We start from the raw sequence: 23,244 nt of genomic DNA, 5'->3' as shown, positions 1-23,244 counted from the left end.
AGTTATTTCTTCTGATTTCAGTTGATACGGGTCCCTTTAGAGAATTAAAAAAAAATGCTCTAAGTGAACTAAACTTGTATAGAAGCTCCAGAAGCTGAAAACTTGGGGTGGTTTTTTTTGTTCTTTTTAAAATGTACTTTTCCTTAAAAGTTCCATGCAAAGCAAACCCTGATGTTAGTTTAGATCGAGGTGGGGAACCTTTTTTGGGTTGGGGGCAGCTGACCCACAGAAAAATCAGTCACAGGCCGCACTGACTGATGCTCCAGTCCAGCAGTAGGCATGGGATTCCTGAACCTTGGGAACCGGATCCAGGCATCCAGCCCCCGTCCCTGAGGTTCTGCATCTCTGCTTTAGCTTCTAGCTATCGGTGAAAAATAATTGAGATCAAATAATTCTAAAAGCTAAGGCTGCACTTTATATCTGTCTGCGTATACTTTTAAAATAAGATCTTTTTACTTAATTTTGTGGCATTTGTCAAATTACATGGATAATACAAACTCTCTGCCAGCGCCGAGCATTCAAAATCAATGAGTCTGGTCCTTGAAGTCATTATATTGACTTAAAAATATTGAGATTAAAAATACATTTTGGATTACAGGTAGTCCCCGGGTTACATACAAGATAGGGACTGTAGGTTTGTTCTTAAGTTGAATCTGTATGTAAGTCGGAACTGGCGTCCAGATTCAGCCACTGCTGAAACTGACCGCCAGTTCTTACTTACATACAGATTCAACTTAAGAACCCCAAGCGTCCCCAAGTCAGCTGCTGCTGAAACTGATCAGCGGCTGATTCCAGGAAGCCCGGGGCAGAGCAACTCTGCCTCGGGCTTCCTGTAGTCAGCGCCGGTCAGTTTCAGCAGCGGCTGACTTGGGGACGCCTGGGGCAGAGCAGCTGGAGTGCTGCTGGGTTGCTCCAGTAGCGCCACTCCTCGGTGCTACTGGACCAACCCAGCAGCACCCCAGCTGCTCTGCCCCAGGCGTCCTGATTCAGCCGCTGCTGAAACTGACCAGCAGCGGCTGAATCAGGACGCCTGGGGCAGAGCAGCTGGGGCGCTGCCGGGTTGGTCCAGTAGTGCCCAGAGCGGCGCTGCGGGACCAACCGGCAGCACCCCAGCTGCTCTGCCCCAGGGTCCACAAGCCTCAGAAGCGCGGCAACCCGCCGCGGCTGTGGCTTCGCTCCCGGTGCCCCTGGTCTGCTGGGCACTGGGAGCAGCTTTTCTCGCCCCGGAGGTCGAGGTGGCGGGACCGCTGCGCTCTGGGCGGTCCCGCTGCCTGCGAGCTCCGGGGCGAGAGAGCCCCGTTCGTAAGTGCGGATCCGACATAAGTCGGATCCGCGTAACTCGGGGACTGCCTGTATTTGATTCACCTTTTTCTTAGCTTTTTAGTATGCACTTTTCAAGCTTTTCTTTGCAATTATAATGGCTAGAAATCTTTAATTTCTTTAAAAAAAAGTTGAGTTTCTTAATACCCACTTGTATCCAAGAACTGGGGCTTTATACCAAATATTGTGAGACTCGTGATAAAACTGGAAATTCTTTATACTATCTTGCATGCAGTGAGCATACATTTAACTAGACTACTGTGGGTCATTTTGGTCCCTGAGTGACTCACGGCCAATGAAATAGCACAAACACTGCACAGTTGGAAATCTTAAGGAAATATTACTTATAATTAAGAAATGTTAACGATAAATACAAAGGTTATGTGCAGCATTTAATATGAGCAGGTGTTAGTGAATGCTGGTCTTATTCTTGCATTATGGAATGTTAGAAGATTTACCTAGTGTTGCTCGGGTCCTTGTGGGGCTCACGGTATGGTGTGGTGGGTGCAGAAGTCAGGTCATGGTGTGGGGGGGAGCAGGAGTCAGGGCAGAGAGTGGGGGGGTGGGTGAGGGCAAGGAGCTGGGAGGACCAGGGGGGTTAGCGAGGCTTCCTGTGCTTGTGCTGCTCCGGCAGTGGTGGCTGCCCAAGGTGCCCAGGTCTATGCTGTTCTGGCGGCAGTGGGAACTCCCTGGGGTGCCTGTGTTTGTGCTGCTCCAGTGGTGGTGGCTGCTTAGGGCACCTGTCACTGTGCTACTATGGCAGTGGCGGTGGCTGCCTGTGGCACCCACACACTGCTCTGGCAGCGGCAGCTTCCCAGGGCACCCGCGGCCATGCTGCTCCACTGGTGATCTCAGTTCCCAAGGGCGCCTGTGGTCGTGCCGCTCCGGCAGCAGCTCCCTGGGGCACCCGCAGCCACGTTGCTCCAGTGGCAGTGGCTCTTCAGGGTTGCCAGCAGAAATGGGGGCTGCATGGCCCACTTGGGCACTCACCTGGGATCCTCTCCCTTTCTGGGGCTGGGACTGAGGGTGGGATGGAGCGGGGAATGGATTGGGCAGTGGGCTGTGGAGCATGTGGGCCAGCACAGGAGGCGGGGGGGACAACTATGCCCAGAACTAGCACAGGAAGCTTACCCGTGGCTAGTGGATGGCAACATTCAGAGCCCTTTCCCTAGCTGGGCACTGCCCCCCTTGTCTTCTGCAGTATAACTATCCCTCCTAGCAGCACCCTCCCTTTCCATGCTATGGAAAACAATCCCAGTGCAGGCACATCCCATTGCTCTGACACAGTCAAACCCTGACCTTGCTTTAAGATACGATAAGAGGAAGCTGCATACCGAATTTGGTAGTCCTAGCTCTTACCATTTAGGAGGAGTTCTTGAAGAAACAGACTCACATTTGGATAGATGGACAGACAGGCAGATGCACAAATTCAAATATGTAGTAGTTAGATGCTGCAGAATTGCTATACCTTTTTATTTCTCTGTCATGTCAATCTGCCTCATTTTCTTTCCTCTATATGTTTATTTAATATGGATTAATGGTTTCCCCTGGGATTCCGTTGTGAGCTAAAGTTAGAGGAGGCTATCTCTGAGAGCCTCTGCTGTCAGCTGCAGGCGGAATTCAGCATGTCATGTGAAAAATTGTGATTGGGCCTTTTTCATTGTTTTATCTTAATCTGAAATCCTGAGATGAAAGGCATGAAGTGAAGGCTCAGTACGTTATAAATATTCTAAATATTTTGCTATACAGGCAGTCCCCGGGTTACATGGATCCGACTTACTTCGGATCCCTACTTACAAACGGGATGAGGCAACCCCGCACTAGCTGCTTCCCCCCAGCAGACTAGGGAGACGCGAAGCTAGCGCCCCCCCTCTCCACCCCTCCAGCAGACCAGGGAGACGCGGAGTGGCTTCTCTCAGCAGACACCTCAGCTTGAGAATAAAGGACTGAGGGAAGTGAGGTGTGGGAGAATAAAACTGAACTCTGGAGAAATGTTTGGCTAGAGTTTCCCCTACAACATGTACCAGTTCCGACTTACATACAAATTCAACTTAAGAACAAACCTACAGTCCCTATCTTGTATGTAACCCGGGGACTGCCTGTACTATGACTCACTGTGTTTCATTGGGGAAGTTGCTTAACCAAGTGCTTTTTTATGCCTTTGTTTACTATCTGGGTGTAATAACTTGTCCTCAAGGAGATATTGTGAAGCAATTCATAATTATGAAGTACTTTAAAATCATTTGGAGGAAAGCATGAAATATAAAGTAGTAGAGTTCTTTACTTTCCATAAAAATTTCACCTCAAGTCTCCCTTACACTACCGAATTGTCCTTTATGTGATGTTCCACTGTTCTTTAAACAGTTGCCAAAATGATAATAAAAAGATTTAAAAGATCTTGGAATTTTAAAGAAATATGGTAGCTAAATAAACTTCATCATAAAGGTGAACTGATTCTTCCCCCCCCCCCCCCCACCAAATAGTGTAACATACATTTTATCTCCTAAAATGCTTTTGGATTACGGAATGCATTCTCTATTGCTTGATTATTTTTCCTTATGTATTTTTTTAACTTCAGCGAATAAATTAATATTGTAGCTATGGCATAATTCAAATCTGTTATTTGTACCCTGATTTCCATGGTAGGATCACCAGTTTTGACTAGATGTATTCCTGGCTATTTAATCACATGGCATAATCTTTAATTAAAGATTAATCTTTAATTCCTGGAGACACCAGTCCAGTCCTGGAGGGTTGGCAACCCTATTCTATGGGCATCTGTATTAGTGTTAGGGATGTAAAAGTGTAACTGTTCACATGCTTAACCAATGAGTCAGGGTTCATCAGTTAATGTGCATGGTTACACACAGCCCCCCCCCACCCCATACTGCTGCCTTTGTAATTTTCAGTGGTTACATGGTTACTTGAATAAACACATCCCTAGTTAGTACCACCCAGTAGCATGCTTCCTAATTTATATAATTCTTGATCCTTTAAAATATTTATATGTTTAGTACAAATGGCAATACCACAATTGTATTAATTGGGTGTATAAATAGTACCTTTAACTGTGCCATTGTTATGGTACCCATTACACACAACAATTCACTTATTCTCTGGCTGTTAAAGGAGCCTAAGTACATGGGAGTACTTTCCTGCTTAGAAGTTAGCCATGTGCTTACAGATGTTGCTGAGTCAGAACCAAAATACTGGAGTTAAATTAATGAAATCTTTTTTCATGGGCAGACTCCCTGCTGTGATTTGGATCAGCAGTGATATTATATGTTGGAGGCCTCAGCGTGTAGCTTAGAAACTTTAGTGTAGGTTTTTGGAAGAGGATGCTCTGTTAAAACATTCTGTGTAGACTTGCAATTCTTCTTTTAAGGCCCCAATTCTGCATTTGATACCCCCCCCAACCCAGAGTCCAATTAGCTTCAGTGGAGCTCTGTGTGGACAGGCAGGCATAATTTTTTTGACCTACAGGTTGAAACTCCGTAATCTCGATTTTCCTAGTCCAGCAACACCCCTAGTTCATCATCAACACCCATGGGGCCAGGAGCATTGCCAGACTAGGAGGTCAAGAGAGCAGAACCCCGGGTGGCAGTGGGGCTGCCGGGAAGAGCACAGAGCTCCAGGCAGCAGCAGGGCTGCTGAGGAGAGCCCCTGGTGGCAGGGGAGCCACTGGATGGAGCGTGGAGCCCTGGGCAACAGCGGGAACCATTGGGGGAACATAGAGCTACTACTCTCCCCCCACACCCAATGGCAGCAGAGCCGCAGGGCAAAAGTGAATTCCCGGATGTCAGCAGAGCGGGGGAGGGGGAAAGCAGAGCCCCCCTCTGTGGGGAGAGCTGAACCCTGGGCAACTAAGGAGGAAAAGCGGAGCCCCTGATGCATTGACCTCCCCTGGGCTGGCAAATTCTCTGGTCCAGGATCAGTTGGGTCCCAAAGGTGCTGGACCAGTGAAGTTCAACCTGTAGTACAAACTTGTACCACGGACCTCCTCCCATACACATACCACAGTGCAACCAGGGATGGGCCCTCAGGGCCTCTGGGCCCCCCAGTATGGTGTGCTCTTCCCTTCCCCCCATATAGGGGCACAGTGTGTGGGAGCTGGGGTTGCGCCCATGTACAGTCATGTGCAGGAGCAAGGCTAAATTTACCTTTTTGAATGTTTGTTTGTTTTTAAGCCTGGGAATTGGTAATGAATGGGGTTTCCCTTGCTACAGAGTTAAAATAGACATGCATGAGGAAAGCTACGTAACATTTACTCCCGAGCTGTCTATTTTTATTTTTTCCTTCCTGCAATGTTGAGGGTGGAAAGCATTTTGAAACGCTCATCTTTATTTTCCCAGCTTTTTAGGCCAGTCCAGATGTGATGGATCAAAATGGACAAGATCAATCACACAAAGGCAATATGATATATGAATTAAACAGTGGAACGTGTGAAGATTGCCCTGTGTCAGCAATTTTCAATGTTTTTAAAAAAAATATTATTAGTCATTCTCTAATGTATTAACATTCTGAGATGGAGACCTTTGAAACACCTGAGAAAAGAAAGTAATTGTTAATCAGGTTTTTCTTTACAAATGGGAAAACTGAGATATAGGAGAAATGACTAACTCAAGGTCAAAGCAAGTTGCTGGTAGAATCAGAAATAGAACCCAGAAGTTGTTAGCTTTTTCTGTATTTCCTTTCCTGTCACTGCTGTTTGCTTGGATACCAAGATAGCTGTGCGTAAACAGAAGGCTTCCAGAGTACAGCAGCCTCCTGCTTCTGTCTGATTCATTTAATGATGATGCAATCCAGAGGTTAGACCTTTCCAGTCACTTCCATAGTGATGAACTGTGATGTCACAAGCACTCATCACCAGGTGAATCGGACACCCAGTGGTGTAAAGCTTGTCTCAGTCTGAAAATGAATATTTTTTTAAAAGGCCCCTTCTTACTACAGAGCTCGGCCTCCTGTGGGTGCTCAGAATCTGATCTGCTGACTTTACAAATAATTGACTTATTTTTACTCTTCTTAGCCATCCAAGAGCCAACACAGCTGAGAGAGTCCACTTTGGATTCTCTTCTTTCTTGTACATCATCAGCTGTTTGGAATGACAGGCTACACTACAGCGTTATTTCGAAATAACGCGTCTAGACATAAATTGCATTTCGAAATAGCGTTTTGCTATTTCGAAATAGCATGTCCACACTGATAGGATGCTGAATCGCATTTAAGGCTGCCCGGAACTGGTTCTGGCAGGGCATCAGGTCAGGAGTTACCTCGTGTGGCTGCTGCCTGAGGCTATCTGAGACCTGTGCTTAAAGGGACCCCCCTGGACAGATGGTTCTAAGGTTTCCCTGCTTGCTTGCCTACCTTGCTGAGGGACAGCAAAGCATTTTTTTCTCTGCGTGCTCTGATTGTCCTCACTCAGGACACCACAGGACTCTGCAGCATGGAGCCGGAATTGCCCCTGGGCACTCTAGTGCTTCTCCTGGACGTATTGCTGCGAGCCTGGCAACACATTCTGCAGGCAGTAACAGTTTCCCTGGTGTGCCTCACTGGGCGCTTGTGCTTCATTCCTCCTTCATGTCCTTCCACTTACCCCTCCCTGACCCCCCTTCCTGCTGTATAATAAAAGACACGTGTGTTCATTACAACAAAGCCTCTTTATCGAACAAAACTGGGGTGGGGGGGGACGGGACTGAAACTGAGGTGAGACTGGGGAAAGAAGCTGGGAGAGGGGAGGAGGGAGGATGGAGAGGGGAGGGGGAAACCTGGGAGGAGGGAGCTGGTAGGGGTAGGCAAGGGGAGGAGAAGCTCAGGGCTCAGGGTTGGGGGTCTTGCCAGCCCAACTGTCTCCCAGCACTGTGGGTGCGGGGGCCTCGGCATCCCTGAGGGGGTGGGGATGGTGGGGATGAAGAAGAAGGAGTGGGGGGAGGAGTGGTAGCTGGGGAGACAGCAGGGGCTGGAGCAGCAGGAGGCAGCAAGCTCTGCCCCAGGGTCGATGACCACTTGGGGGGCACGGACCATCCTACCCCCCAGGATGCGGTCCATGGCATCAAAATAGGGGCAGGGGTCTGGGTCTGCCCCTGGTTGGGAGCTGCCCCCTGTGGCCCTGGCATACGCCTGCCGCAGCTCCTTTATTTTCATGCGAACCGGCTCCTGGGTTTGCATGTGGCCTTTGGTAGCCAGGCTGGCAGCCATCCCCCTGTAGATTGTTGTGTTCCTCCATTTAGAGTGGAGATCATAGACATTGGAGGCATCCCCCCAAACCTGAATTAGGTCCCTGATCTCTGCAGTGGACCAGGCAGGCGCCTGCCTTTTCCAGTTCCTGGCAGGCTCCTGGGAGCTGGCATACTGGTCCTGGGGAGCGGTGGAGGGCTGACTGGCACTGGCTGCCTAACTCATGCTGGAGCTGCTGGGTCAGGTGCAGTGACTGCTGGCTTTGGGCTGGCATGCTTGGAGCTGACACAGGCACTGTGGCCAGAGTCTGCCCCTTTAAGGGCTCCGGGGAGGAGGAGAGAGAGAGGAGTTTTCTTGATTGTGCCCAGAGTGGCCACCAGGGCACCCTGGGAAGAGCTGGAGGCCCCCTATTTCGAAATAAGCATCTACACAATTTTGAAATAGCAATTTCGAAATTGGTGCTATTCCTCGTGGAATGAGTTTTACCAATTTTGAAATAAGCCCTCCGCTATTTCGATTTAATTTCAAAATAGTGGTTTGTGTAGACGCTGGTAAAGTTATTTCGAAATAATGGCTGTTATTTTGAAATAACTTTGCTGTGTAGATGTACCCACAGTTAACAAATCATTTTCACCTGTACAAATCTATTGAGACATGTGGATTGGCAGCCAGACTCCATCTACCACTTTTAATAGTTCTGTTGCTCTTTACTCCTGAAGTCAAGATCATATGTGGCTTGGCTGTTTGCATATTTCTATTTTTTATACCACATCTAATAAAGGTAGTAACAAAATATGCATTATTAAAATTCAACAGGATTTACATTTCAGCAGCGGAGTCTGTGTTAGAAGCAATTGATCTAGAATGCCATGGAATTGGTGCCTCCAGAACCAGATTGACTCTAGAGGGATAAACTGGGTCCCTTTACAACTTGTAACAGGCATCAGTTTCACACAGGTGAGCAGAATTTCCAAAGTGCTATGTAAGAAGTTAACAGCTCTACTCCTGTTGACATAAATTAGTGTTAATCTAAAATAAGGGTATGACTCCACCATCAAGTTTGGTTGCCAAAAACTGTCCTTTGGCAACAAAACAGTGAGAGCGTACACTCTGCAATGCAACTTTTATTGGGAAAAACACCCAGTTTCAGTGACAGAAAACTTATGAGAGATTTTTTTTCTCCTCCCTCTTTTACTGTTGACAAAGAGCCAGTGTAGACACTGCTGTTTGTTTTGTTGACAGAACTACTTTCTGTTAATATCGCACCATGCTTACCCTGATGGTCTCTGCTCAGTGTATTGTGATTTCTGCTGTCCTGCAGGCATGTGCCTCTCCCCTTTCAAAATGCCAGGAAGTATCTGACAGCTGAGTGAGCTGATCCATTTGGGGAGCAAACAAAGAACAAATCATTGGACTGTTCCTGTTCTGCCCTGCAGTAGGAACACAGCAGCAGGCAGACTTGTGCTGCATGGGGAGAGGGACAGGCTGCTGTGCTGCTTTGACATTCTTGAGCACGGAGAGCTCACAGCTACTTGTGATGCTGCTCCCAGCGCTCGAAGGGAATCCCAAGATATTCAGTGACCAGTGATACATACCCACAATGCAGTGCTCACACTGCTATGAAGGTGCCCCCAGTGTGGACATGATCTATCAACAGAGGGAGCAAGTGTGAATAACCTCTGGCGACTTTTGTTTTATTGACTTTTGGGTGTCAACATAAATTTTTGGCAACAAGACTCAGTAGTGTAGACTTAACCTAAGACATGCCTCTTCACTTTGGTCTACACTTAAAAGTTGTATCAGCGTAGCTACATTGGTCAGGAGTGTGAAAAACATGCCCCTGACCAATGATGCTAACAAAACCCCAAGCATAAACTCAGCTAGCATTATTTGGGGATTCATTCATTCATCTGAAAAAGTGGGTTGTGTCCATGAAAGCTCATGATACCATCTACGTGTTTTGTTAGTCTTGGGTGCTGCTAGACTATTTATTATTTTCTAAGTTTTATCAGTTGGGGAGATGGTGTTCGTACACTGACAGAAAAACTCCTTCTGTTTATATAGGGTGCATCTACACTAGCAGGTTCTGCTAGCAAAGTGATGCCAGCACAAACCTATGCCAATAGAGGCTCCGTAGTGTAGACACAGCATTAGCTCTAAAGGATAGAGCAGGGGGAGGCTTTCAGTGGCACAAATGGGAGTTATGCATCCAGCCTCTATTGACTTTCAATGGAAATTGGTTGCTTGACTCCCATTTGTGCCTATGAAAATCTCCTCTTCGGCACTCAGTGCGGTTCCCTGGGACATTCAGCTCCTGTGAGTGCAAATGTACTCCCTAGATACAGGGTGCTATGTACAGCCGTTCAGAGAGTAGGAGTCGTCATTGAGTGCAAGACAGTTTATGTTCTAGGCTTGTGAGCAGCACAAGTGCATCTTAGCAGTAGGCGTAAACATATTTGCCTCTTCCAGTCCCGAGACGCACAGGACAGAGTTGAACGAAGGTGGAAATTATCCAAGGAGGTTTTCACTCTGTTCCAAATATCACTGTGTAAAATGTCATTCTGGGGTCCAGTTCACATTTGCTTAGCTTTTCTGATGACCAGTGCTGCAAACTTCATTTGATATGTGAAAAGCCAGGTGGATTCCCTCTGTGGCATCATCAATAATAAAGAATGTGCAGTTGTAACAAATCTGACAATGTTGATGATGCAAGTGTGAGGAAATAAGATCCAGCTCCTGTCTTTCCCCATCTCTGTGGGGATGTTCAGGGTCACGGGGAGAGAAAAACTTGTTAGTAACGGTGAGTAGATGTGACTTGAAAACACGAGGGTTGTGTCTACACTGGCATGAATTTCCGGAACTGCTTAAAACGGAATACTATTCCTTTTTCTGTTTTTCCGGAAAAGGAGCGTCTACATTGGCAGGCTGCTTTTCCGGAAAAGCCCTTTTTCCAGAAAAGCGTCTGTGGCCAATGTAGACACGCTTTTCTGGAAAAGAGCCCTGATCGCCATTTTCGCGATCGGGGCTTTTTTCTGGAAAAGACTACTGGGCTGTCTACACTGGCCCTTTTCCAGAACAGTGTTCCGGAATAAGGACTTATGCCTGAGCGGGAGCAGAATAGTTTTTCCGGAATAGCGGCTGATTTTGTACAGTAGAGCATCGTTGCTTTTCCGGAAATTCAAGGGCCAGTGTAGACAGCTCGCAGCTTATTCCGGAAAAGCGGCTGATTTTCCGGAATAAGTGGCCCAGTGTAGACACTGCCAGGGAGTAGCAAATGGTGTTACATTCACATGGATCCTCTTATAACCGGGCTCGACAATCTATGTAATCTTGCCCTTGGCGAGTAGATTACAGTCTGGAAGAGCTGGGTTTGGACAGCGTGGCTGGTGAGCAGGGCTTGCCGCAGCTCAGCAAGCCCTGCTTATAATTAAATCTGCAAATCACAGATATCTCTTTTGTAGACCAGGTGCATTACGGTCTGATCTTGACAAGGTCCTGAGCATCCCTTGTAAGCATCAGGCTCAGAGGGTGTGCCTACACTGCAGGGCTTACCTCGAAATAAGCTATGCAAATTGAGCTATGTCAATTGCATAGCTTATTTTGAAATAAATAGGGAGCATCTACCCAGCACTTATTTTGAAATAGAGCACTCTTCCTCTGACTTCCCTTATTCCTTGTACAATGAGGGTTACAGGAGTCGGAGTACGAAGTCCTCCGGCTTGACAGTATCACAACACTATTTCGAAATAACTGCCTGCTATGTAGAGGCGGACTGAGTTATTTTGGAATAGTGCTAGTTATTTCGAAATAGTGTTGCTGCATAGATGTACCCAGTGAAGCCAGTTTGATGTTGGAGCAACATATTACTACTATATTTGAGATATAGTCTCATACACCACTATGAAAAGATCCTCAGAAAAATGAAAATAAAGAAAAGGTGCATCTTTGAGCATAAGAATGGCCATACTGGATCAGACCAAAGGTCCATGTAGGCCAGTATCCTGTCTGCTGACGTGGTCAAAGCAAAGTGCCCCAGAGGGAATGAATAGAACAGGGAATCATCAAGTGATTACTTTGTTGTCCATTCCTAGTCCTGACAAACAGAGGCTGGGGACACCATCCCTTCTCATCCTGGCTAGTAGCCATTGATGGACGTATCCTTCATGAATTTATCTAGTTATTTTTTGAACAACATCCTGTGGCAGGGAGTTCCACAGGCTGACTGTGTACTTCCTTTTGTTCGTTTAAAACCTGCTACCTATTAATTTCATTTGACCCCTAGTTCTTGTGTTATGGGAAGGAGTAAATATTTTTTTCTTATTTGCTTTCTCCATACCAGTCATGATTTTTCAGTCATACGCCCCCTTAGTTGTCTCTTTTCCAAGCTGAAAAGACCGAGCCTTATTATTCTCTACTCATATGACTGTCGATCCTCACCCCTGATAACTTTTGTTGTCCTTTTCTGAACTTTTTCCAGTTCCAGTATATCTTTTTAGAGATGAGGTGACCACATCTGCACACAGCATTCAAGATGCAGTGTACCATCCACTATATATTTGAGACCGTTTGTGTGTTTGTCTGTCTGTCCTTCTGTCTGCCTGTGAGTGTTTGTTCAAGAACTCCTCCTAAGCAGTAAGAGCTAGGACCACCAACTTTGCTATGGAGCTTCCTTTGATCATAACTTAAAGCAAGATAAGAGTTTGGTTGTGCCAGGACAATGGGATGTGAGTGGAATGTGATTGTTTCTCATCAAATGGAAAAGGACATCTCTGATAGCAAGGACAGTTATGCTCCAGAATGACCATAGGGGGCAGCAAACAAGTGCGTCCCAACAGCCCTGGAGAGTCATGGAGCAGCCGCCAGCTAGGCAGCGTGGCCCAATGGCCCAACTTGCCCTGGCCAGCCCAAGGTAGAAGTGCCAACTGCCCTGGGGGGAGAGGTCACCACTGGCCTGACAGCCTCGGAGAGACACGAAGCAGCCAGTGGCCAGACAGCATGGCACCCACTGCCCTGCACTGGTTCTGGGGAGCAGCCAGCAGCTGCCCTCACCCCCTGCCCTGAGTCCCCCCCACCTCTGGCCTTGACTCCTGCACCCCCCCTCTTCTGAGCCCTCCATATCTCCCAACCCCCAGCCCTGACTCCTGAACTCTCTACCCCCTGCCCTGAGCCCTTTCTCGCTCCCCTATCCTGACTTCTTCATCCTCCCAACATCTTAAGCCCCTGTTATAGTGCTGCACATGAATAACAAACAGTAAAATACTCTTGCAGGATGCTATGAGAACATGCATACTCCTTTCTTCATGAGGCAGTTTATTCCCACTCAAGAAGGTGGGCCCAAGGGCTGGTACAGTTGAGATGCTATTTCCTAACTTCAGGGAGAGAATTATTCTTTCATATATTGATTTGTGACATTGTATTGATGGAGCTGGAATCTTACAGAGCTTTCAAGAATACATTCAGGTAATGAGGCAAAGAAGCAGATATGTGATATATGGAGTTGTATGCAACCCTATTCTGTGAAAAGTTACTAAGGAGAATGGAGAGTTTGTATATATATATATGACTTGGCGCCTGGGAAGAGGATATGAAGAATATGACATGGCTCTCTCTTGTTTCTGCAGTGATTGGTTCTTGATCCTTTAGCTGTATTTTGAGCAGTGATCTGGGAATATATTATTCCTATATTTACTGCTGTCCCATCCCTGTCCAAGAGAAACATAAAAGAGAAAATGACTCACAAGCTGTTCGGGGCTTGGCGAAGTAGAGAGGAAAAAAATGATTTGCCCAGGGTCAGAGCTGGTTGGAAAAATGGAAAAAGAATGCTCTGAAAAATATTGAAATTGTTTCCATTTTGCCTATTGAAAACAGAACAGTCTCTTGTTTAGTTCCCTCACTTCCCCAACTTTTTTGTGAAATTTTTGAAAAAAAATTCATGAGAGAAATTTTAATGTTTCAGTTTCCCCCTTTCCTTGCTTTACCAGGGAGTTCAATAAAATGAATAATATTCGGAGTTTGGGGGGGAATTTTTTTCCCTTTTGGCAACTTTTTCAAAGTTGAGGAAGTTTTGAAAAGTTAAGTGTCAGACAAAGAGGTAAGCAGGTGCATTCTGGTGTGCAGCTCCGGCAAGAGCTGTCTGAGCTGTGGCAAAAGCCAGTAAGGAGCTATTTAAAGAGCTGGCAGGGATGCGGGTCGCAATAGGACAGTACCTGTAAGAAATTTTAAGTTACTTTCACTTAACTGGTCAGACAGAAAGTGCTAAATAAAGGAAAAAAACAGAAAAGAGTTTGTGTGATGAGAGCGAGAGCGAGAAAGAGATAAGTTTTCATTCTGTTGCATTCAGTGGTAAAAAGGGAAGTAAAGAGAAAAAACAAAATCTCAAGATTTGGAATCAATAAATCTTAGATTTTGATTGGGGGGTGGAGTACGGGAATTATTTCTTTTAAGCATTCAGCTTAGAGATAAAAGATTACTTTGTATTTTTTTTAAACAAAATCTGTCAGAAATGACCCCATCATTACAGGAGCATATTACTGTTAAGGGGGCCTGGCTCTATCATGGTGCTTCTCTGCAGAGAGAAGTCAGCTCATCTAGGTATTTGCCTAGTTTTACAAGAGGCTACATAAACAGCACTAGCAAAGTCAATACAAATTAAAATTTCAGGCAGACACTGACTAGTTTATGCTGCTCTATATACAGTATCCTGAAATGTAAGTACAGTATTTATTTCACAATCAACGTATTTTATAATTCTATGGTAAAAATGAGAAGTGAAGCAATTTTTCAGCAATTGTGTCTTGTGGCACTTTTGTGAGTTTATATCTTATTTTGTAAGCAAGTAGATTTTAAGTAAGGTGAAACTTGGGCTAGAACGACATTAGACTCCTGAAAGGGAGTTGTCAGGAAAGATTGAGAACCAGTGCTTTAACACACTGTTTTGTTGTTTCATTGCTGGGTACGTAATCAAGTTGTTGGCACTGGGCATTCTTGAAATACTTCGAGGTTAGCTAATTGTGCTAAGATTGGGAAGGAAAGAAATGGCAGATTTTGATCTTCAAGGGTTGCTTCTGTCCCAGTGAGGAGTAGCTGCACTTTACTCTGACACAATAATTTTCCAATGCTATTTTTTGTTGTTGTTATATTTATATTTAGAAACATTTTCTGCTCCTTCCCTTTCCTTCTCTTTCTGTGGAACAGTTGTGTAAATTTCTCTTAATATAATACAGCAGTAACATTAGCACTCAAACTAAAAAGAATCCTTCAAGCAGGGAGGTAGTTATCTTTCTCTGACAGGCCTGAGATCTTCTACTGGGATTTTATTCTCTTGGCCTGTGATTACATGAGCCCTTTTACTTTGGAAGAACTGAAAGTTAGTGAAGTTGTCTCTTATCCAGCTGATCTCCTCTGTGCTCTCTTTTGCAGTGAGTATGCAGAATTCAGAGGGTGGATCAGATTCCGCAACTTCTGTGGCACTGCGTACATCTGCGTCTGCTCAGGCTCCGGTTGTGCAGCCAGTGCCGGCCTCGCAGCAGGTAACGTTACTACAGCTGCACAGCTGTTAATTCTGTCTCCATGGAAAACAACCCCAATATTAATGCTGAATGTGCTTTAACTCCTAGCTCAAAGGATTTTGTTTAAAATATCAATTTGAAGCAATTTGAAGTTAGAAACGAAGGTTTCTAACCATTAGAGGAGTGAGGTTCTGGAACGGCCTTCCAAGGAAGTAGTGGGGGCAAAAGATCTATCTGGCTTCAAGATTAAACTAGATGGGTTTATGAAGGGGATGGTTTGATGAGATAACATGATCTTGGTAACTAATTGACCATTCATTATCAGAGGTAAATAGATCAATGGAAGGATGATGGGAGTTACTGAAGAGAACTTTCTGGGTGTCTGGTTGGTGAGTCTTGCCCACATGCTCAGGGTTTAGCTGATCGCCATATTTGGGGTCGGGAAGGAATTTTCCTCCAGGGGAGATTAGCAGAGGCCCTGAAGGTTTTTCGCCTTCCTCTGTAGCATGGGGTACAGATCACAGCTGGAGGATTCTCTGCATCTTGGGGTCTTCAAAGTATTTGAAGGCTTCAATATCTGAGATATAGGTGAGAGGATTATTCTAGGAGGGGGTGGGCGAGATTCTGTGGCCTGTACTGTGCAGGAGGTCAGACTAGATGATCATAATGGTCCCTTCTGACCTTAAAGTCTATGAGTCTATAAGTGTGCGTGTGAGTGTGCATAAGTGTAAGTGGTAATGAAGCCTACCTATATATTGTGTTCATAAGTGCCACAGAAATATTTGTAATAAAAAACATACACTTTGATTCAAGGCATGAAACTTGGATTTGAACTTAGCCATGTTGCCAAGAAAACCCTTTCCTGCCAATTTGGGATTGCTCTGTTGCAGTGACTTGATACATCAATAAAAGCAATAAACATGCAAATTGTTTAAAAAGGTATCTCCTGGAGTTGAAAGAAGTATCAAAATCAACAGAACTGTGTGTAGGGAAAAATCAGGAAAAGAACCCACAGAGAGGGGTTGGGGGTGGCTTGGGGGGTATTTTCTTCACTTTTTGAGTATGTATTGCTTAGTTTTATTAGCATATCTATAAAATGTTTGAAAGTTTTTGTAATACTAGAAAAAATAAGTTCTAACTCCAATCTGTGATTGAACATTTTATTCAATAAGATTTTGAAAATGATGAGAAAATTGAGGGCCCACTTATACTTTTTAGGGAACTATGAGAAGGTTGTCATATAATTGTTCAGAAGGGATGGGAAACAGACAGAAGGATGGAGTGACTGACTGGAGAGAGAGAGAGAGGTGTAACTATTGGGTAGAATCAAGTATCATTGGATGTTGAAGTAGGGAGTGGATGGAGCTGGGAACTTCTGGGTTTGCTAGAGTCTTGAAATTGCTCTGCCCACCTTGCAGAGAATAGTGTGGTCCTGCTATAAAGCTGGCTATGTGTTTCGATCTTCCCATGTTGATTCTGTCAGGAGGTTGTTTCTTATTCTAAAGATTAAAGGATAGGAATGTGATTAATGCCATCAGCATGATTCAATGGAAAATTGCTCTTGTCAAGCAAACCTGACTTGATTCGTTGAGTTAACAGGCTTGCTTGAGAAAGATAATAGTGTAGATACAATAAACTTTTATAAGGCATTTATCATAGTGCTGCACAAAATTCTTTTTTTAAAAATTGACACTGTATAATATCAATCAAGCACTTGTTCAATCAGTGAAGAACTGGCTAATTGACAGATCTCAAAAGCAGTCAATAGGGAATCGTCATCCAAAAAGTGGAGTTGTTTTGTAGAGGGCTTCCACAAGAATTGTGACTAGACTTGACACTATTCAACATTTTCATCAAATGTGGAAATAAATATAAAATTGCTGCTGATAAAATTTGTGGCTGACACAAATATGGAGGGAGCAGTAAATAATGAAGACTATTTACTGTGTGTGTGGGCAGTCACATAGAGCTTGAATACAGCCAAGACAAAGGCCATGCCTACAGAATGAGGAAAGCACTGACAGGGAAAAGGATTTAGAGGTCCTAGTAGAGGTCCAAGCTACTGAACCTGAGCTCCCAGTGTGGTGCTGTGTCGAAAAAGAGCTAGTGTGGTCCCTCAGGGTGTGTCCATATAGCACCCTTACCTCAAAATAAGCTATGCAATTTTGCTTCACAAGTGATTAATCAGGCCCGCCAAGTCAGAGGGTCAGGGCTCCATGCATAGTACACCAGAAGGGAGGTGATTGTAGCTCTGTATATAGTATTGGTGAGACCAATACTGGAATACTGTTTGCACTTTTGCTGTTCATATTTTAAAAAGGATTTTGAAACATCAAAGAGGATTGGGAAAAAGAGCCATACAGATAATGTGGGAAAATGTTTTAGAGCAGGGCTACTCAACTTTGGAAGCCCTGGGAGCAACAATGATACTCACAGCACATGCCAAGGGCCGCAACTTAAGTGTGGTTGCTTATACATGCAAATATATATGCAAATATATGCAAATAGCTTCTTTCACACTGACAGGCATGAATACAAAGATTAAGCCTTAAGCTGCGGCGCCAGACCCAAACATGGCCAGTGTGAGCCAGTTAGCACCCCTCAAGCTCTGCGCACACGGCTAAGCAGCCAGCACTTCCCTTAATGCCCCAGCGCTCCCCGCACCACCTCTCTGGGGGCTAGAAATGCTGACATCCTGTACCCGTCTATTCCAGCCAGCCTGTCAGCTTGCGTTTCAATGCATACCCCATCCGAGAGATGCCTCGCCATTGTGAAGCATGTTTCCAGTGGATGCCATGTTCAAAGGATCCCACCCATGGGCCGCGTGTTGAGCCCTGCATAAACCCAAACAGCATCGCGGGCCGCAAACAAACAGGCCATGGGCCGTGTGTTGAGTAGCCCTGTTCTAGAGTGAGAGGTAGCAGAGTTCAGTCTCTTTAGTTTATATATAAAAACAGACGTGACAAGGTTAGTGGATAAATGTCTTTCCCAGGAGAAAATACTGGGTACTAATGGGCTCTTTAATCAAGGGGAAAAAAAGGCAGAACATCAGCCAATAGTTGGAAGCTGAAGCCAGACAAATTCAAATTATTCAAAAGATAGAAATTGATGAAGGTGATTAACCATTGGAACAAGCTACCAGGGGAAGTGGTGAATTCTCCATCTCTGACTGTTTTCAGATCAACACTGTGGATGCCTTCTGAAAGGTATATTTTATTCAGACATGTGTCATGCTTTAGTCAAGGAGCAGTTTATTGGTCTCAGTAACTGGGTCAAATTTAAAGGCCTGTCATATTCATGGAGTCAGATTATATGATCTGCTGATTTCTTCTGGCCTTAAAGTATGAAACAAGTGATTGTGTAGAGTGAAGCAATGAAAATAGAAGCCTTTGCTTAAGTAAAATGTAAACTTTGGCAATAGTCCAGCCGTAAGACAGAGAAGAATCTTGCTTCTCGTGAAAAAGTCTAGTAGATCAGTTTATTCATGTGCATTTAGTGGCACGTTTGACCCCGAAGAACCATTGCCTATTAAAGAATAGCAGAATATTGCTTAGAGGAGAAGAATATTGAGTTTGATCCTAGAAAATCAATTTTGGATGACACAGATATCATCAAAAGAGACCCACACTAAAAATGTAAACGAATCTTCCAAGCTTTCCAGCAGCTCTTCAACATTAGTTTCATTCTGAAGCAATCTTTGTTCATCTCAACACTCCAAATGTGTCACGGGTCACTCTCTGATGATGCCATTAAGAACAACTGAAAAGCAAAAACTTAAATGTTTCAACTTCTTGTCAAGTTCTTTTATGCTAACACCACCTTTAATGTTGCACAAAAAGAGTAATTTGAAGGAGTAATTGAAGCAATTTGTTCTGAACAATCTCCTGCAGATGGATTTCAGCTTGCAGACCCACTGGTAGATTCTACAAGGAACAATGAGAGAGGAAAAAAATGAAAGAAAGCTATAGGAAAATCAACTTGGACATTAGTGTAGGATGTTTAGAGACTATTTATTTGGGCATAAGCTCACTGTTGAAGTGGGCATTTTGCCCACAAAAGCTTATGTTCAAATAAATCTATTAGCCTCTAAAGCCACGTCTACACTAGGAAAGTATTTCAAAATTACTAAAATCAACTTAACTCCTGATTTAACAAATTCGAGCAAACGTGTCCACACTACAGGGAAGCCTGGAAATTAGTCCAAGGCAAGCTCCGTTACTGTGGACACGCTACATTGGACTTAGAGCCTCAGGAAGCACTGGGGAGTAATTAATTCAAATTACTCTGGGGAGTAGTTATTCCAAAATAGTGACACCGGAGCATTCACACTTGTTATTTTGAAATAACTATTTTGGAATTAGCATTACTCCTGATGAAAAGCAGGAGTATGGATTTTGATTTAACTTGGTAGCGTGGATGCTCTGCTTATACATTTTATCTTGGGGTGGGGGGCTGGGGTTTTTCCGAAATAAAGTCCTTGTGTAGACCAGGGCTAAGGTGCCACAGTATGTTGTTTTTGCAGATATAGACTAACCTGGTGACCCTTCTGAGTCCACTGAGGATCATGACTGTTTCAACATGGGAAATGATACAATAATAGCCTCAAAGATTCAGAATTAAAAATGCATTTCAGCTTAATGAAAAGAGACACCTGCTGACTTGATCTCCAGTCAGTGCTTATCATGGCACTGAATGGAGATAAATAAATGTATCTGCTTTGTTACGTGCAGGGATCATGGCAGAAATGAAACATTGAAAAAGGGTACGGGCCTGGGGTAACTTCTGAAAAGTTTTCCCTGCAGAGGAGAAATACAGGCACGAGGAAAGGTGCAGAGATTTTCCATGATACTTGTGGTTGATCTTTTATTTTAAGACCTGCTTTTATTAAGCAACCAGTTGCTGCTGTTTCCTGGGTGGCTGCTTAAACCAAGTCTCACTTAAAGATGGGCCCAACCAAACCATTTGGATCCACATCCTGAGCTTTCCTCAAGTTTAGAGTATTGGGTTTGGGCCCATTTCCAGTTTAAATGTAGTTTAGATTAAATGGAAGCTGTGGGGAGGCTTTAGAGGGAATGTGTAGCCATAAAGAATGGTGAGGCTGCTATCTTTTATCTGAGGATTTGGGGCACATCCTTGGCAAGCGGCTCTAGTAAATGTATTGCAGGAAAGGGCCTAGTCAGAACGGGGCATTCTGGGCCTAACTGTGACACCGAGTCTAAATGCACATTTCTCTGTTTTGTTCTTTCAGAGGGTTTTGGTTCAAACAACAGGCTCTGCTCCCAAAGGAGCCCAGATGCAGCAGATCTCCATTCCCAGAGTTCAGCAGGTCCCACAGCAGGTAATGTCAATGGAATGGAGGAGCAAGTGCTATCTGAAAGCAAAACAGATCCTGCCGCCCCCTCTCTGGCCCCCATGTCCCGCACGTGCTGCTTGAAACTATATAGGCGATCTCTTTAATCTGTCAAAATACATATTTTGGTAGAGAGGTGTCTGACCAGAAAACTGGAGATCCATTTCCTCTGCCGTTTCATGGGATTTAGTCTTTCTTTTAGACTGACGATAAAGGAGATTCTCGCAAGGTATTTTAAGGCTTAAAATAAAAGTCTCCTCAGCAGCTGTCTTGTGTCAGATTTCACTTTCTAGAGTCTAGGGGAGAGTTTTATTTAAAAATTAATAATTAATAATTATTTCGCTTTTCTGTATAGATTACTGTCTAGAGTCAAATTGTGTGTTTTAAAAATATCCTACTTGTATACACAAAGTAAGCCAAGTCACACAGGTCATTGTGCTGACGAATATGTACAGGACAGGTGTGAGAACGATATTGTTTTTGCAAATGATTGCCTGTGTGTTTTAGCTTGTGTGAACTTTGATGTCTAATTTTATAAAAATGAGGCCTTTAAAAATACATTTTGAAAATAGGACAAATATAGTTTAAGTTAATGTTAGTTCTTAAGCAGCTTTGAGTACGCTTGTAATTGCTTGAATGCGTGTTTGTGTGTAGTGTCTTCTATTGCTGCCTGGCAATGATTCTACTATAAACCCAGGATGGTCACATTTGTTTCAGGTGCAAACTGTGCAGCATGTGTATCCAACTCAGGTCCAGTATGTGGAAGGAGGAGAGGCTGTCTACACCAATGGAACCATGTAAGAGTCTCTGTCATTCACATTACTAGAGCCAATAAAAGTTCATTTTGCTTTCTTTGAGCTTCAGAGTACAATTGTCTGTCCTGCAGGATGGAGAGAGAGTACACAAAAAGTTTTACTCTCTGATTCAGACACTCATCTTGCAGCTGGGTACAGAGTCAGTCCTTCCACTCTCTCTGTACCGGGGTTGCTGCATTCTCCTCCTGCTGCAGACACTAGCTCCTGTAAAGGGGAGGAGGAGCAGCCTGCACAGCACTGTGTAATGGCTGTGGCGGTGGCGAGACTGCTTTGATGCTGGACGCATCATGTGTGAGACACATCTCCACAAGGAGATCCCACCTTAAACCACATGGAGCTCCCTTTATGGAAATGGATTCTATATTCCTTCTCCAAACCATGTTCTATCTACTAGGGAGCCAGGGTTTTCAAAATGGAGACTCCACATAAATGAGACAGAATTCTAATTGGAAGGAGGGTCCTTTCTGTGGTTTCCTCTTCCTCACTTCTTCACTTGAAAGATTCTTTGTGCTCTTCCCCCACAAATTGTAGGGTTGCTACCTGTTCTGTCTTTCTGTGGTGCTTCCAGGATGTCTAGCTGGACCGCAACAAGGCTCAAAGTAACTCTCTTGGTCCAGGACGTATCTTCATGCAATGCCATCATATTGCATTCCCGTGTATTTGTTCCACATCAGCATATGGTCATGGGCCAATTCCCCACTACACAGACTTGTAAGGGTAGAGACCCTCAATGTTGTTCTGAGCTGAGGTTACATTCTTACCTGTCTTGCCCTTCTCTTGAGCATGATTGCAACGAATAGGGTAAACTTGATATTGGATTGTCTGATATTGGATTGTGTGGACTTCTTGGAATAGATGGTCCAAAAGAAAATGCTCATTCTTTGTTATGATAAATTTAAAAAAATCCTGCAATTTCCTGTAAAAAAAAAAAGTCAGTTTTTCAATGAAAAACAAAAAGAAAAAAAAAGAAGGAAAAAAATTAAACATTTAAACCAAAGTGAAAATTTTGAGCATAAGCTTTACTTTTGGTATTATTTGGTAATAAAAAGCCATTTTTATTTAAAAAGATGTTTTAAATAAAGATGAGAAAATGTCAATCAGCTCTATTTGTTACAGTTTCTTGAACAATAAAACTAAAATTTTCAAAAGCACGTAGATGACTCAAAACCCTAAGTTTCATTTTCCAAAGAGACTTAGGAGCTTCAGGCCCATTCTAACTCAGAAATTTTTGCTAAGAAAGTGATGTTGGTTAGGGTTGTGAAGATTTATTTTTCTGGTTTCAGAACAACATTTCTATGCCAGTGAAATCCCTGGTGCATATGTGATTTTTGCCGATTCAGCTTATTTCATCTGGGGAATATGATACCAGAAAAAGGTCTCCTTTGCCTTTGTGTCTGTGCTGAGGGTGTGTTGGTAGCAAACATTCTCCAGCATCAACTAGGCCTCCATCTCATGTAGGCAATTTTGAAAATTTCCCCTTAGTTTCTGAAGACCAGGGTGTTAGAACTTGAGCTCCTCTTTGGGCCATGTGCTTTATCATGTTGCATCCCACACAGGCTCACTGACTGGGAGGGGGGCACAAAGAAAGGCAACTACCCCAGGACCCAGTGATACAAGAGGGCTCAGAGCTCCGGGCACTTTAAATGTCTGCCGGAGCACCGTGATGCACACTCTGGGCAGCACTGAGGGCTGGGGGGGGGGGGGGGGGGAGGGGAGGGAGGGGAGGCTGGCAAGGTACGCTCCAGTCGGTGCTGAGGGCTGCCTATCCCCATTCTTGTTGCTTCTGCCCAAGTCCCTACCCCTTAAGGGATGCAAAGCAGCCCCACCCCGTTCTTTGCCTAGGGGCCCAGCAAAGCTGTTGGCCCTTATGAACCCACTTTCCACTTCTGACAGTGCAAACGTTCCAGAGCACTATGGCTTGGGACCTGCTCTAGGGCTGACATCAGAGAGATTCACATTGTCAACTGACTTCTGTATCTGAGCTAAATTTCAGTAGAGCAAGTCCTCTCTACAATGGAGTCAAGGCTTCCTAAAAAACCATTGTGCCATGAGATTAGATATTTAAGCTCCCCGACGT

General features: G+C 44.4%; 1 protein-coding gene across 10 annotated transcripts in view; it reads left to right on the top strand.

Annotated features, from left to right (window-relative positions):
- RFX2 (regulatory factor X2) overlaps positions 1 to 23,244 on the top strand; it is a 107,813-nt gene that overhangs the window by 43,321 nt on the left and 41,248 nt on the right. For 7 of the 10 annotated variants that reach the window (XM_089775044.1, XM_089775043.1, XM_089775042.1 and 4 more), the window contains 3 exons: positions 14,914 to 15,023; positions 20,251 to 20,340; positions 21,070 to 21,149. In XM_089775044.1, coding sequence (XP_089631170.1) covers positions 14,919 to 15,023; positions 20,251 to 20,340; positions 21,070 to 21,149 — 275 coding nt within the window. In that variant the 5' untranslated portion in view covers positions 14,914 to 14,918. Of the gene's footprint in view, positions 1 to 8,310; positions 8,452 to 14,913; positions 15,024 to 20,250; positions 20,341 to 21,069; positions 21,150 to 23,244 lie in introns of all 10 variants that reach the window. The other 3 variants (XM_075902984.2, XM_075902986.2, XM_075902985.2) reach the window with 1 other exon arrangement.

Source organism: Pelodiscus sinensis, chromosome 32 (genome assembly GCF_052426305.1).
Source record: "Pelodiscus sinensis isolate ZL-2025 chromosome 32, ASM5242630v1, whole genome shotgun sequence".
Lineage (NCBI taxonomy): Eukaryota > Metazoa > Chordata > Testudines > Trionychidae > Pelodiscus > Pelodiscus sinensis.
The sequence above is the reverse complement of the archived record's forward strand: the minus strand, read 5'-3'. Positions and strand labels throughout refer to the sequence as shown.